The sequence below is a fragment of the Stomoxys calcitrans genome, chromosome 5, assembly GCF_963082655.1.
Source record: "Stomoxys calcitrans chromosome 5, idStoCalc2.1, whole genome shotgun sequence".
Classification (NCBI taxonomy): Eukaryota; Metazoa; Arthropoda; class Insecta; order Diptera; family Muscidae; genus Stomoxys; species Stomoxys calcitrans.
The window spans coordinates 34,371,400-34,384,004 of NC_081556.1; the positions used below are offsets into that span (position 1 = coordinate 34,371,400).

The 12,605-nt window shown below is 40.2% G+C and overlaps 1 protein-coding gene across 1 annotated transcript; it reads right to left on the reverse strand.

The window, feature by feature from the left end:
- Positions 1 to 5,048: 5,048 nt before the first annotated feature.
- On the reverse strand, positions 5,049 to 10,205 carry LOC131997872 (uncharacterized). Its single transcript, XM_059369725.1, has 2 exons — positions 6,926 to 10,205; positions 5,049 to 5,398 (listed from the first exon to the last, which is right to left on the reverse strand). Exons 1-2 carry the CDS (start codon positions 10,203 to 10,205, stop codon positions 5,049 to 5,051), a joined length of 3,630 nt encoding a protein of 1,209 aa, XP_059225708.1.
- Positions 10,206 to 12,605: the final 2,400 nt, after the last annotated feature.

Consider the following 12,605-nt stretch of genomic DNA (forward strand, 5'->3'; position numbering starts at 1 on the left):
AACCATTTTATGTTTAAGCATTGTCTGACTCCTTCATTTCGTGTCATTTGCCACCGGAAGGAAATGCCAGTCAATTTCGAAGTGTGTGTATAAAGTGATGGGCACTAAACGCATTTACGGCATGAAAAGCAAAAGCAAAATTAGGGATTTGTCTTTAAGCCGTCAGCCGATAATACGTGCAATTTTCCCCAATGACTTGCAATATCGATAAAGGTGGGGAGATAATTTGATGTTCAAGCCTAAACGCCCCCAAAAAAACAAAACAAAAAAGAAGTGTCTTCCTGTACAGTCATTTTCTTGTCATGATGCCTCATACATTACTATGTTGGAGAAATGTATACCGAAAGGAACAAACTTTGGCACCGTGGGCTTATACGAGTATGGCGCCAATTTTTATACGTATTATCTGTCATAGAATAATGTTGTCAATTTGCCTGTCAGTCTATCCTGACAATTGTTTGAATACCCTGGACATATTCAGGTATTTATAATCCTCTTTTCCCATGTGCTTTCCCTCTTTTTTTGATTGGATGTTATATTTTATGGTTTGTCATCGTCTCAACTGTCGATATTTAAATACCAAGATTTTGCTTCATTCCATTTCGTATGTCATTCATAAATGTCACTTTTAAATTCATTGATCAATCAATACATTTAAATACTTGTCAGGGTAAATGTTATGGCAGGAAAATAAAACAAGTAAAAAGGCGTTAAGTTCGGCTGGGTCGAACTTTGGATACCCACCACCTCGGGTATATATGTAAACCACCTTTCACCAAAATTCGGTGAAAATTTGATACGTTATACTCATATACCTCATAACGATCTGAACTATATACGACACGGATGTCGAAAAGCCGAACATAGGTCGCTGTGTCAAATTTCAGTGAAATTGGTTTATAAAAGCGTCTTTTATGGGGCCAAGACTTTAAATCGAGATATCGGTCTACAAGGCAGCTATATCCAAATCTGAACCGATTTGGGCCAAGTTGCATAAACATGTTGAAAAGCCTAACACAAAGCACTGTCCCAAATTTCGGCGAAATCGGACAATAAATGCCTCTTTTATGGGCCGTAAACCTTAAATCGAGAGATCGGTCTATATGGCAGCTATATGCAAATCTGGACTGATCTGGGCAAAATTTAAGAAGGACGTCGAAGAGCCTAACCAAACTCACTGTGTCAAATTTCAGCGACATTGGACAATAAATGCGGCTTTTATGGCCCCAAAACCTAAAACCTAGATATCGGTCTATATGGCAGCTATATCCAAATCTAGACCGATCTGTGCGATATTGCAGAAGTATGTCAAGGGGCTTAACTTAACTCACTGTCCCAAATTTCGGCGACATCGGACAATAAATGAGCATTTTATGGGCCCAAAACCATAAATCAAGAAATCGGTCAATATGACAGCTATATCCAAATTTGAACCGATCTGGACCAAATTGAAGAAATATGTCAAAGGACCTAACACATCTCACTGTCCCAAATTCGAGGAAAATCGGATAATGAATGTGGCTTTTATGGGCCTTTCACCATAAATCGGAGGATCGATCTATATGGCAGCTATATCCAAATCTAGACCGATCTGAGCCAAATTAACGAAGGATGTCGATGGGCCTTACACAATTCACTGCCCCGAATTTCATCAAAATCGGATAATAAATGTGGCTTCTGTGGGCCTAAGACCCCAAACCGGAGGATCGGTCTATATGGCAGCAATATCCAAATCTGAACCGCTCTGAACCAAATTGAAGAAATATGTCAAAGGGCCTAACACAACTCACTGTCCCAAATTTCAGCAAAATCGGATAATGAATGTGGCTTTTATGGGCCTTTCACTATAAATCGGAGGATCGGTCTATATGGCAGCTATATCCAAATCTGGACCGATCTGAGCCAAATTGACAAAGGATGTCGAAGGGCCTAACACAACTCACTGTCCCAAATTTCAACAAAATCGGATAATAAATGTGGCTTTTATGGGCTTAAGACCCTAAATCGGCGGATCGGTCTATATGGGGGCTATATCAAGATATAGTCCGATATAGCCCATCTTCGAACTTAACCTGCTTATGGACAAAAAAAGAATCTGTGCAAAATTTTAGCTCAATATCTCTATTTTTAAAGACAGTAGCGTGATTTCAACAGACAGACGGACAGACGGACGGACATGGCTAGATCGTCTTAGATTTTTACGCTGATCAAGAAAATATATACTTTATAGGGTCGGAAATGGATATTTCGATGTGTTGCAAACGGAATGACAAAATGAATATACCCCCATCCTTCGGTGGTGGGTATAAAAAACGACAACAAATTGCAAAGTGGGAGAAATTTTCATATTCATTCCGTTATTACTTAAGAAAACATTTTCTTACTCAAAATCGTTCTTGATACAAACTTAACTACCTCTGGCCATTCCTTGGAATGATGACAGCGTCCCATTTCTTTTAAGAATACGAATGATGACCCACCATCTCTAACAAACCACTCAAGTAGGAAATGTGATTTTGAAAGGCCTTATTTTGGGCCCTATTGCAAAAAACAGTATTATTTCTTCTTTATCATAATAGGGGGTTTACTCACTTTAAGGGTGATTTTTTAGCTATTATCTTTTTGACCACTCAGCTCATGCACATTTCATGTTTTGTATCACTGTCAAACATCTTCAGTTTGGCCTATAATCAGTTTGCCCATGAATCGTCTTACAAACGAATAATGCTTGCAAATTTTTGAATTTTACTAACAAAATGCGTGCTCTGTTAGGAAATTTCATCGCGCGCTTCTTCCATTTTATTGTGTTTAGCCACGAAGCTCTTTTTTGGCTTAATGGGTACGTAAATAAGCAGAACTGTCAATTTTGGAGTGAAGAGAAGCCAGAAGCATTGCAAGAGCTATCAATGCATCCAGAGAAAGTCACAGTTTGGTGCGGTTTATGGGCTAGTGGTATCATTGGACCGTACTTCTTCAAAGATAATGCGAATCGTAATGTAACTGTGATTGGTGAGCTCTATCGTGTGATGATATCCAATTTTTTTATGCCCAAAATGCAAGAGCTTGACTTGCATAACATGTGGTTTAAACAAGACTGTGCCACATGCCACACAGCACTCGTAACAATGGTCTTATTGAGAAGCGAGTTCGGTGAAGATTTTATTTCACGTAAGGTGCCGGTCAATTGACAACCTAGATCGTGCGATTTAACGCCTTTAGAATATTTTTTGTGGGGCTATGTGAGGAGGCCACCGTAGCTCAGAGATTAGCATGTCCGCCTATGACGCTGAGCGCCTATGTTCGAATCCTGGCGAGATCATCAGTAAAAATTTTCAGCGGTGCTTTTCCCCTCCTAATGCATCCGTGAGATACTATGTCATGTGAACAAATTCGCTATGGTGGACTGTATTGAAGGTTGGAATTAATCCTAGGATGGTGTAGTTAGGCCCTCTGAAAGACGAATTGTTGGTGAATTTTAGGCACAGAATATGACCGCAAATTCCTCGTTGCCGTTTTGGAAAGAAATAGAAACATACACAATTGGAATAAATTTGCAGAAATAGCAAATATACTTTTATTTGGATTTTATGTTTTCTTACCAATAAATAACAAAACTGCTTTGGTGGACGGATTTATAGAGCTTAGTCTAAACGAACAGAGTTAGTTCATCGAAGGTTGGGATAACAAGAAGCAGTTAATTGCGCATCCAATCTTATTTAAAGCCTTGGATATGCTTGTTTCGGAAAAGATTCTTGACATTTCAAGAATTGCAGCTAACTTCTATTTTATAGATAAACGGGTCAAAATGTTGATAACACCATTTCACATGCAGATGGCGTTAACATTCTGACATAAACATTTCCGGCCCACTTTGCAAGGATTGCAAAATTTTTTTTTTTTTTTTAAGGAATTCATTTTAAAGTTAATCTAAGAAATTCATATGTAGTACAATTCTTATTCTATTTAATTCAAATTATAAAATATGTGATACGTTTGCATACAATTAGTTCCAAATTGTAGTGATAAAGTCTTAAGATTCTAAAAAATCGAGAAACTATCTTATTTCGGTTTGGAGCAAGATTGTGTAAATTGGCTTTGCCGATTTCGTAACAGAAAGACAAAAATTATGATGCATCAGAGGTATTGCACGACCCAGATAAAACCCACCCGAAGATAGTGTTCATTGCTACTGGTAAGCCATCATGGCTTGGAATCAATCCAGGTAAAACAATTTTTGAATATAAATCTGCCCCAAAGACAATAGCCACTGAGCTAGGCTTAAAAAAATTTGGGTCTGCCAATACAATGTTATTCAGCCTAGTCCTAATCGCAGGATTCACTTCTCTGGCTGGGATCTTCAAAGACATCCGATTGTTGACTTCCATGGTTGCCTCAATAGTAACGTAAGGAGATTTTCGAGATCGAATAACAACCGAACAGATAGTGTCATTTCCAAATTTTATAGTGGGTAGTTTCAATTCCTCTACCAATGACATAGAAATTTTGCTTACGGAGCTACAGGTGTCCAGTACAGCTCTTACGTGGGTCTGGTTTGCTTCGGCTTGAACAGTAACCACAGTCGTTGGGAAAAGTGCAACCCCATTTGGTGTCGTTATTGAAGTTATGGAAACTGACTTTGGAATGACTGACTTGCTGGTATCATTTTTCTTATTAGCAGATCTTCCTTTAATCTTACTGGCTTTCGGAGATCTTTGCTCACCGTTTATATGAAGTAATGTATGATGATTACTTCCGCAGGTTTTGCAGCCCTTTTTGGTAAAACAAGAGCCTGCAGAATGCTTATGGGCCAAACAATTGGGACAGTAACCGTGAAGTAAAACCAAACGCATTCGCCCATCAACCGGTTTACTTAAAAAATTGCGACAGTCTCGAAGAGCATGCTTTCCTTTACATACGCGACATAAAAAATTATTATCAATTATTCGATCTTTTGTGGGTTCTGTTAATCTTTTTTTCGTAGACGGCATTCTGAAATATGAATACATGATGTGATACGCGAAAGGTCATGAATGTAAAATATAGGGTAATTAAGGAAGTAGAACAAGTTTTACCAAAGGCCGCGTAATAGTACCCCTTTGAGTGATAACATCTGCCACCCGGACTAAACCATCTTTGCCTTTGTAAATCTTTGAGACTCGTCCTAATCTCCATTCGGTAGGAGCCAGAGCTTCGTCCCTAATAACAACCAGAGCACCTACGTCAATATTCTTTTGGGGGTTTTGCCATTTTTGTCTTTTGTGGAGCTCTTTTAAGTACTCATGTTTCCAACGAGTGCTGAATTGCTGGGAAATTGCCTTTACTCGACGCCAACGGTTTAAAATGGATAAGTTGGTTTCGGATTCAGAGTTTTCAGCAATGGATAGGATTGGTCCTCCAACTAAAAAATGACCAGGAGTGAGAGCCAATAGGTCATTCGGATCTTCAGACATTGGCGAAATGGGTCTTGAATTCAAACAAGCCTCTATTCTGGATAAAATAGTGGAAAACTCCTCGTAAGTATATTTGTGACTTCCAGCCATTTTTCGGAAATGGGCTTTGAAGCTCTTAACTCCCGCTTCCCATAATCCACCCATATGTGGGGATCCGGGAGGAATAAAATGCCAAACGATTTCCTGGTGAGCAAATTGGTATAATATAGACCTTCGGGACTCTTGCAGAAAATTCCTCGCTAACTCTCTAGAGGCACCAATAAATGTTTTGCCGTTGTCAGAGTATAGTGATCGTGGACAACCTCGACGAGATACGAATCTATGGAAACTTGCCAAAAAGGCAGGGGTGGACAGAGTGCTCGTGGCTTCTAAATGAATAGCTCGTGTGGAGAAGCACACGAACACACAAACATAACCTTTTGTTATTATGCAGGATCTGCAAGTATAAGTCTTAATATCAAACGGTCCCGCGAAATCGAGGCCCGTATAAGTGAATGGACGTGAAAAGGTTGTCCTTTCAGGAGGAAGTGCGGCCATTAACTGCTCCTGCAATTTTTGTTTGGAAATCGCGCAAATCTTGCACTGATGAATTACTGTCTTAATGAGGTTCTTTGCTCTAGGAACCCAAAAACAAAGCCTTAGCGTACGAAGCATTAAACTATTCGGCCCGTGTAAAGTAATGGTATGAATAAACTTCAGTAATAACCGAGAGAATGTGCAACTATATGGGAGGATGATAGGATATCTTTCGTTATAAGAAAGACTCCCCGAATTTGAAAGACGACCACAAACTCTTAAAACGCCATTTGTGTCCAAAAATGGATTGAGGTTGGATAGAGAACTGGACGTTTTAATGACTTCCTTTCTTGATAAGCATCTGTATTCCTCCGGATATACCAGCTTTTGAGAAAGCAAAATAAGTTTGTTTTGTGTAAGTTTAACCTCACGAGAATCTAAAGCCAGCTGTTCGGATTGAAAGGTTGTCTGTCTCCTGGTACGGCATATAAAACGAAATACATAAGTAAATACTCTCAAAGCTCGATGAAATGAAGAAAATCTCGCTAATAAGTCATCGTAGTCTTGAAAATAAGAAAAGTTACATGCGACAGCCTTTGCCTCCAGCATGTCTTCGTCTATGGAAAAAGTAGACTCAAGAGGCCACAGACTAGCCGAGGTCACTAACCATGGAGGCCCAAACCACCATAAATCTGAGGGAATTAGATCCAAAGGGATTGAACCGCGGGAGGCGATATCCGCTGGGTTTTGTCCGGATTCAACATGAGACCAATACTCTACACTTACAAGCTCAGAAATTTTCGAAACTCGGTTGGCAATAAAAGTCTTCCAATGAAATGCCGGCTTCTTGAGCCAGGCAAGGACTATCATCGAATCAGTCCAGCAGAAGACTTTAAAGTCTTGAATTGGAATATGACCTGCAAGTGAAGAAATTGTCTCAGCGAGTAGAACGGCCCCACAAAGCTCCAATCTAGGAATCGACAATGTCTTGAGAGGAGATACACGAGATTTTGCCGTCAGAAGATGTGTCGTTACCACACCGGATGGTGATTCAACACGAATGTAAACCACAGCGGCATACGCTTTCTCGGAAGCGTCAGAAAACCCATGAATTTGGACATCAAACTCCGGAGAATAGTCTATCCAACGTGGAATCACAATCTGCTCTATACTTGGATAATTATTGGAAAAGTCCTGCCATTTCGCGAGAAGTGAAGGGGACAACTTATCGTCCCAGTCAATTCCTGAAACCCAAATGTCCCGCATTAGTAACTTGGCCAAAACAATAAAAGGACACAACCACCCCGCAGGGTCGAAAAGCTTCGATATTTCCGAAAGGACCTGCCGTTTAGTGGGATGGGAAGGAATACTCAATCTCTCAACGGAAAAATAAAAAGAATCGGACTTGGCATTCCAGCGCACTCCCAAAGTCTTCGCAGTGCTTCTATCCTCGAGTTGAAGAAAGTCTCCGTTCAAAAGATGCTCCTTCGGAATGTTTCGTAGGAAGGTAGCGGAATTCGAAGTCCATTTTCTTAGGGAGAATTTTGCGGATTCAAGTGCCCCTATCAGTTGACGTTGAGCCTCCATAGCCTCCTCAATATCGTGAGCGCCAGCCAAAACGTCATCGACATACATGCATGTCCTCAAAATGTGGCTGGCTATAGGATAGATCTCACCCACATCTTCAGCCAATTGCAGGAGCGTGCGTATCGCAAGATATGGAGCACAATTGACCCCAAACGTGACTGTCTTCAATTCGTATTCTCTAATGGCATTCAAGGGCGAGTCACGAAAGACAATCCTATGAAAGCGTGTGTGTTCATTATCCACCAGAATTTGGCGGTACATCTTTTCGATGTCACAGTTAAAAACATAGCGGAAGAAACGCCACTGTAGGAGTAACAGGGTCAAATCGAGCTGCAAGGATGGCCCACTGAGCAAAACGTCATTCAAGCTTCGTCCATTGCTAGTCGGGCTTGAAGCGTTAAACACTACTCGGATCTTCGTAGACGAACTCTCTGGACGAAACACCGCGTGGTGAGGAAGGTAATAACCTAATTCCGGATCCTGGCATACCTCCCTCATATGTCCCAGCTCAAGATACTCATTAACAACAGCGTCATACTGAGCCTTAACATCGGGCGTTCCAAGAAGACGCTTCTCACTCCGAAGAAACTGGGCTACCGCCAACTTTCGGGAGTGTCCCAAGCCAAGGGAGTGGGGGAACCCCTCTCTGAATGGAAGAGATACAATATAACGTCCGGAGGAGTCCCTTCTAGTCGTATTCTTGTAATTCTCTTCGCATATGAAATCGTCTGGACTCATCTCTCTATGTCTGGGAAGGTCTTCCACCTCCCAAAACCTAGATATCTGCCTATCCAAGGAAGCCCCATTGAAAAAGGAGACACGGGCGTTAAAGGAGCTAATCGGAGACAACTTGACCGGGCCAGTCAAAATCCATCCGAACACCGTCTCCTGAGCTATAAGTGAATCGCATACGTTACGCCGAACTCCACCCAGCATGATAAACGGAATCAAGTCAGCACCCAGTAACATATCTATATGTGAGGTCTTGTAAAACTCCGGGTCAGCAAGTCGCAAATCGGGAAGTGATGAAAATATTCCCCGTTCAAAAGTGGGCAAAGCCGATGTGAGATGTGGAATAACTATGGCCGTTGCCTCAATGACTACCTCGGCATCAAATCGAGATCCGATGGTCAACGAACACATTCTTTTGGATTGAGCCGAAGTAGTCCCATTCAAACCAAATATCTTGGTGGAAGCGAATTTAGAGGGTAACCGTAATTGATTAAAAAGTTTCTCAGAGATGAAGGATGCCTCGGAACCCGAATCTATCAAGGCCCGTGCAGGGAAAATCTCGTCATTATAGACAATATTAACTACCACCGTTCCCAAGAGAACCATGTTAATGCGAGTCGCGGCACAAGACTGAACCTGCAATGTATTGTCCCCCACGGTGGGATCCTCGGCTGGAGGGGCATTTTGGACCGGCTCAGGCACATCTCTATGAAGAAGAGTGTTGTGTCTTCTCTGACACTCACCACAGTTATAAGCACTCTTGCAATCCCTAACCCCATGAGCCTTCGAGAAGCAATTTAAGCACAATTTGTACCTTTTTATACACGACAATCGATCAGAATAATTCATAGAAATAAAGCGTGGACACAATCGAATAGTGTGACGTTCATCTGGGCAAAGCTTGCAAACTGGAGGAGCCAAACTATTCTGATATGAGCCCACACGTTTCGGAATGTTACTCTTGGCCTGATTCTTGGGCTTATCATTCGAACTAGCGGACGGTAATGACCTATTAAAATCGGATACTGTCTCTAAAGTCTGAAAGCGGCTGGTCAAAAATGAATCAAGTTCATTCCAAGAGGGGATCTCCCTCTTATCCTGCAACGAATGTTCCCACAGTGACAGTGTAGTCTCTGAGAGTCTCGTGCTGCAATGATACACAAATACAGGATCCCAACTTGAAATATCAACGTCATACAGCCTCAATGCAGATATAACCCCATTAATGGCGCTTCGAAGTCTCTTAATAGAATCACTGGATTCGACAGAAGCGTTTTCAAGACTAAAGAGAATCCTTAGCTGGGTATTTATAAGCAGCCTCTTATTCTCAAATCTTGCTCGTAAAGCCCCCCATGCGACATCAAACCCCTCATTCGTAAGTGGAGCCTTTCGAACAATTTCCAGTGCTTCACCGCGAGTCTTATTATTAAGGTGAAACAACTTCTCCACGGAAGACAATCGTGCATTCCGAACATAAAGAGCGGTGAATAAATCACGAAATGACGGCCAACTGGAATAATCACCGGAGAATGCCTCAATGTCGCAAGGGGGTAAATGAACGTTAGAATGGAGACCTATGTCGGAATTCTGCACCACTGGAGCGGAAGATGCTGTCGAAATTGCCCTCTTGAGCTCAATCTGCTCGCAGATCCTAGAAATACTGGAAACATATGTCTGGTATGCAGTCTGGTATCGAGCTTTCAACGTCTCAATATCAACCTTTGCATTTTCGTCAGATCTTGAGACCTCGCTCATACTGGACTCATAAACTGGCCTAACACGTAGCCATAGATTTCTTAACTCCTCTTTGTGTACCTCCAAAGAGTGAACTGTTGAAGAGGATAGGGTCTCGCCACAAATATCTGCATTGAACTCTATCAACGCATCAGAAATCAAAATAAAATTGGAAAGGGAAGTCATTGTAGGAAGAGAGTAGTCTCGAAAATAAAGTATCAATCAAATTAAATAATGAAGCCAGTCGGAGAACCAATAACACAATCTGATCGTCGATCGTAGAAACCAGAGATACATAAAAGGCGAGAGGAATTCAAGCAGAAATTAATATCAATATATGTATGTATATATTTACTTATATATTTACTTCATTTGTCTCTTTTCTCCTTAAAATTAAAATTGGAAAAATATCAATTATATAGCAGTGTAAACGAAAACTTTATAAACTTAATGAAAACATCAGTTATAAATATGCCATGTAAAATATATACAAATGTATCCCATGGATGCAACGTAAATAAATCTAATCCACAGATTGTATCTTCTCGAATGCAGATGACCAGGCGGATTAATAGCAAAAAAAAAAAAAATGGTACTGCTGTGAGCTGAAGAGAGGTTGAAACAAGTGGAATCGGAACTAAAACCATTAATAGCAAGTAAATTCCCCGCAGTCCAAAAATGTTAAACTCTCAACTATTCTCAAGAAGAATGTAACAGACTGGAAAATGTAATGCTTGTTATAAAATAAGTGGAAATATAAAATGCGCTCTCATTGGTAGGAGCAGAACTGAAGAGAGTGAACGAAAACTGGAACATAATCTTAAGGCGCAATGAATAACATAACTCTCAGCGAAATACAAAGAGAGAGTACGAAAAAAATAGAAACAAAATTGCCTTAAGGCGAAGAGCATTAAGAATATCACTCTCAACAGGGCGAAATATCAAAGAGAGCACCCAACAAAAAACTTGAAATGACAATAGGGCAAAATTCAGAAATGGCGAGGGGGAAAGATATAATTTGTAAAGCACGTTGCTTTTATGTGTAGCGTGCGTTCATGTGTAACTAAGCAAAAGAATAGGCGGTGACAGAAGCACAGCCAAAAAAAGTAATGCTTTGCCTATGAGTGTCAAAGAAGGCTAACTCGCAGAATAGAAATTATTTTAGAGGGTATACACTTGTTGTTACCAGTAGAATTTCTGAAACAGTAAATCAATGGCGAATGAAAACACTTGTCCGTCTGCGTTAAAATTCACAGCAAAGATAATTTATCTTCGATTAATATAAGATTTCAAATAAAAAAATAATGAAAATTCGCACTGAAAATATTCTCGTCTGAGTTTTATGATGAAACCAGTTCATACACTTTATTAGTGTTTACAAGCACTTTATCTCAATACGAATTCAAAATGCATGCATATCATTTAAAAAAAATATCACTTTTCATCATATTGTATCAAATTTGGAACTGAAGAACAACATACCTGATAACAATCACTAAAAATTATGGCGTGGCTCCTCTTGTAGTCTTCTCTATAATCCCACTAGTGACATCATTGATCCTTCTTACTGCACATGCACTATACAATAAAACTTCAGGCACCAGCCTTCACGGTCATATTTCTTCCTCATAAAAAAAATTGATTTAACGTACAGTTAGAAATAACACTTCAACAATTCTGCGCCTTGTGCCAAAATTTGATCACTTGAACATGCGAAAAGCAAATGATTGTAGGAAAGAAATGAAATTCTTCTCTAGCATAAATTTCACATGTACGCTTTAACTTGCAGTTTCGCGATTGGAGTGGGAGTCAATGGGAATGAAACGCAATGGAAATATTCTTGTACCTAAGCATAAGATGATGACGGAGATTCCTGCGACAAATAGTCTTATGTTGTTTCCCAACGGACACAGTTCGGAATGACGGTAGAAATATTGACGGGCTATGCTCTGGTTATTCACTCATATTAGTTGTTGTTTTCCACGTACGATCTGATGGCAATGAATCCATAACCTTAAATCGGTTTCTGTGTCTAACTTATAGCGAATGCACGCTAATTAACAACTTGTTCTATTTCATAATTTTACTGCCTAACATTTGGAACTTTACAAAAACTTGTATGCAAACGTACCTGCAGCTTTGAAGTGGTGGCATTGGAATCACGGTCTTCAATATTAATCGCTTTCGGGGATTGCCTATCCGGTTCGAAGGACCATGAACAAATTCGCTATGGTGGACTGTATTGAAGGTTGGAATTAATCCTAGGATGGTGTAGTTAGGCCCTCTGAAAGACGAATTGTTGGTGAATTTTAGGCACAGAATATGACCGCAAATTCCTCGTTGCCGTTTTGGAAAGAAATAGAAACATACACAATTGGAATAAATTTGCAGAAATAGCAAATATACTTTTATTTGGATTTTATGTTTTCTTACCAATAAATAACAAAACTGCTTTGGTGGACGGATTTATAGAGCTTAGTCTAAACGAACAGAGTTAGTTCATCGAAGGTTGGGATAACAAGAAGCAGTTAATTGCGCATCCAATCTTATTTAAAGCCTTGGATATGCTTGTTTCGGAAAAGATTC

Excerpts from the sequence above, each read along its gene's own strand:
- LOC131997872 (XM_059369725.1), bottom strand. The coding sequence starts at position 10,205 with ATGACTTCCCTTTCCAATTTTATTTTGATTTCTGATGCGTTGATAGAG. Across the intron at positions 5,399-6,925 it reads GATTCCTAGATTGGAGCTTT|TTGGAGGACCAATCCTATCC; the intron begins GTGGGGCCGTTC and ends GTCATTTTTTAG.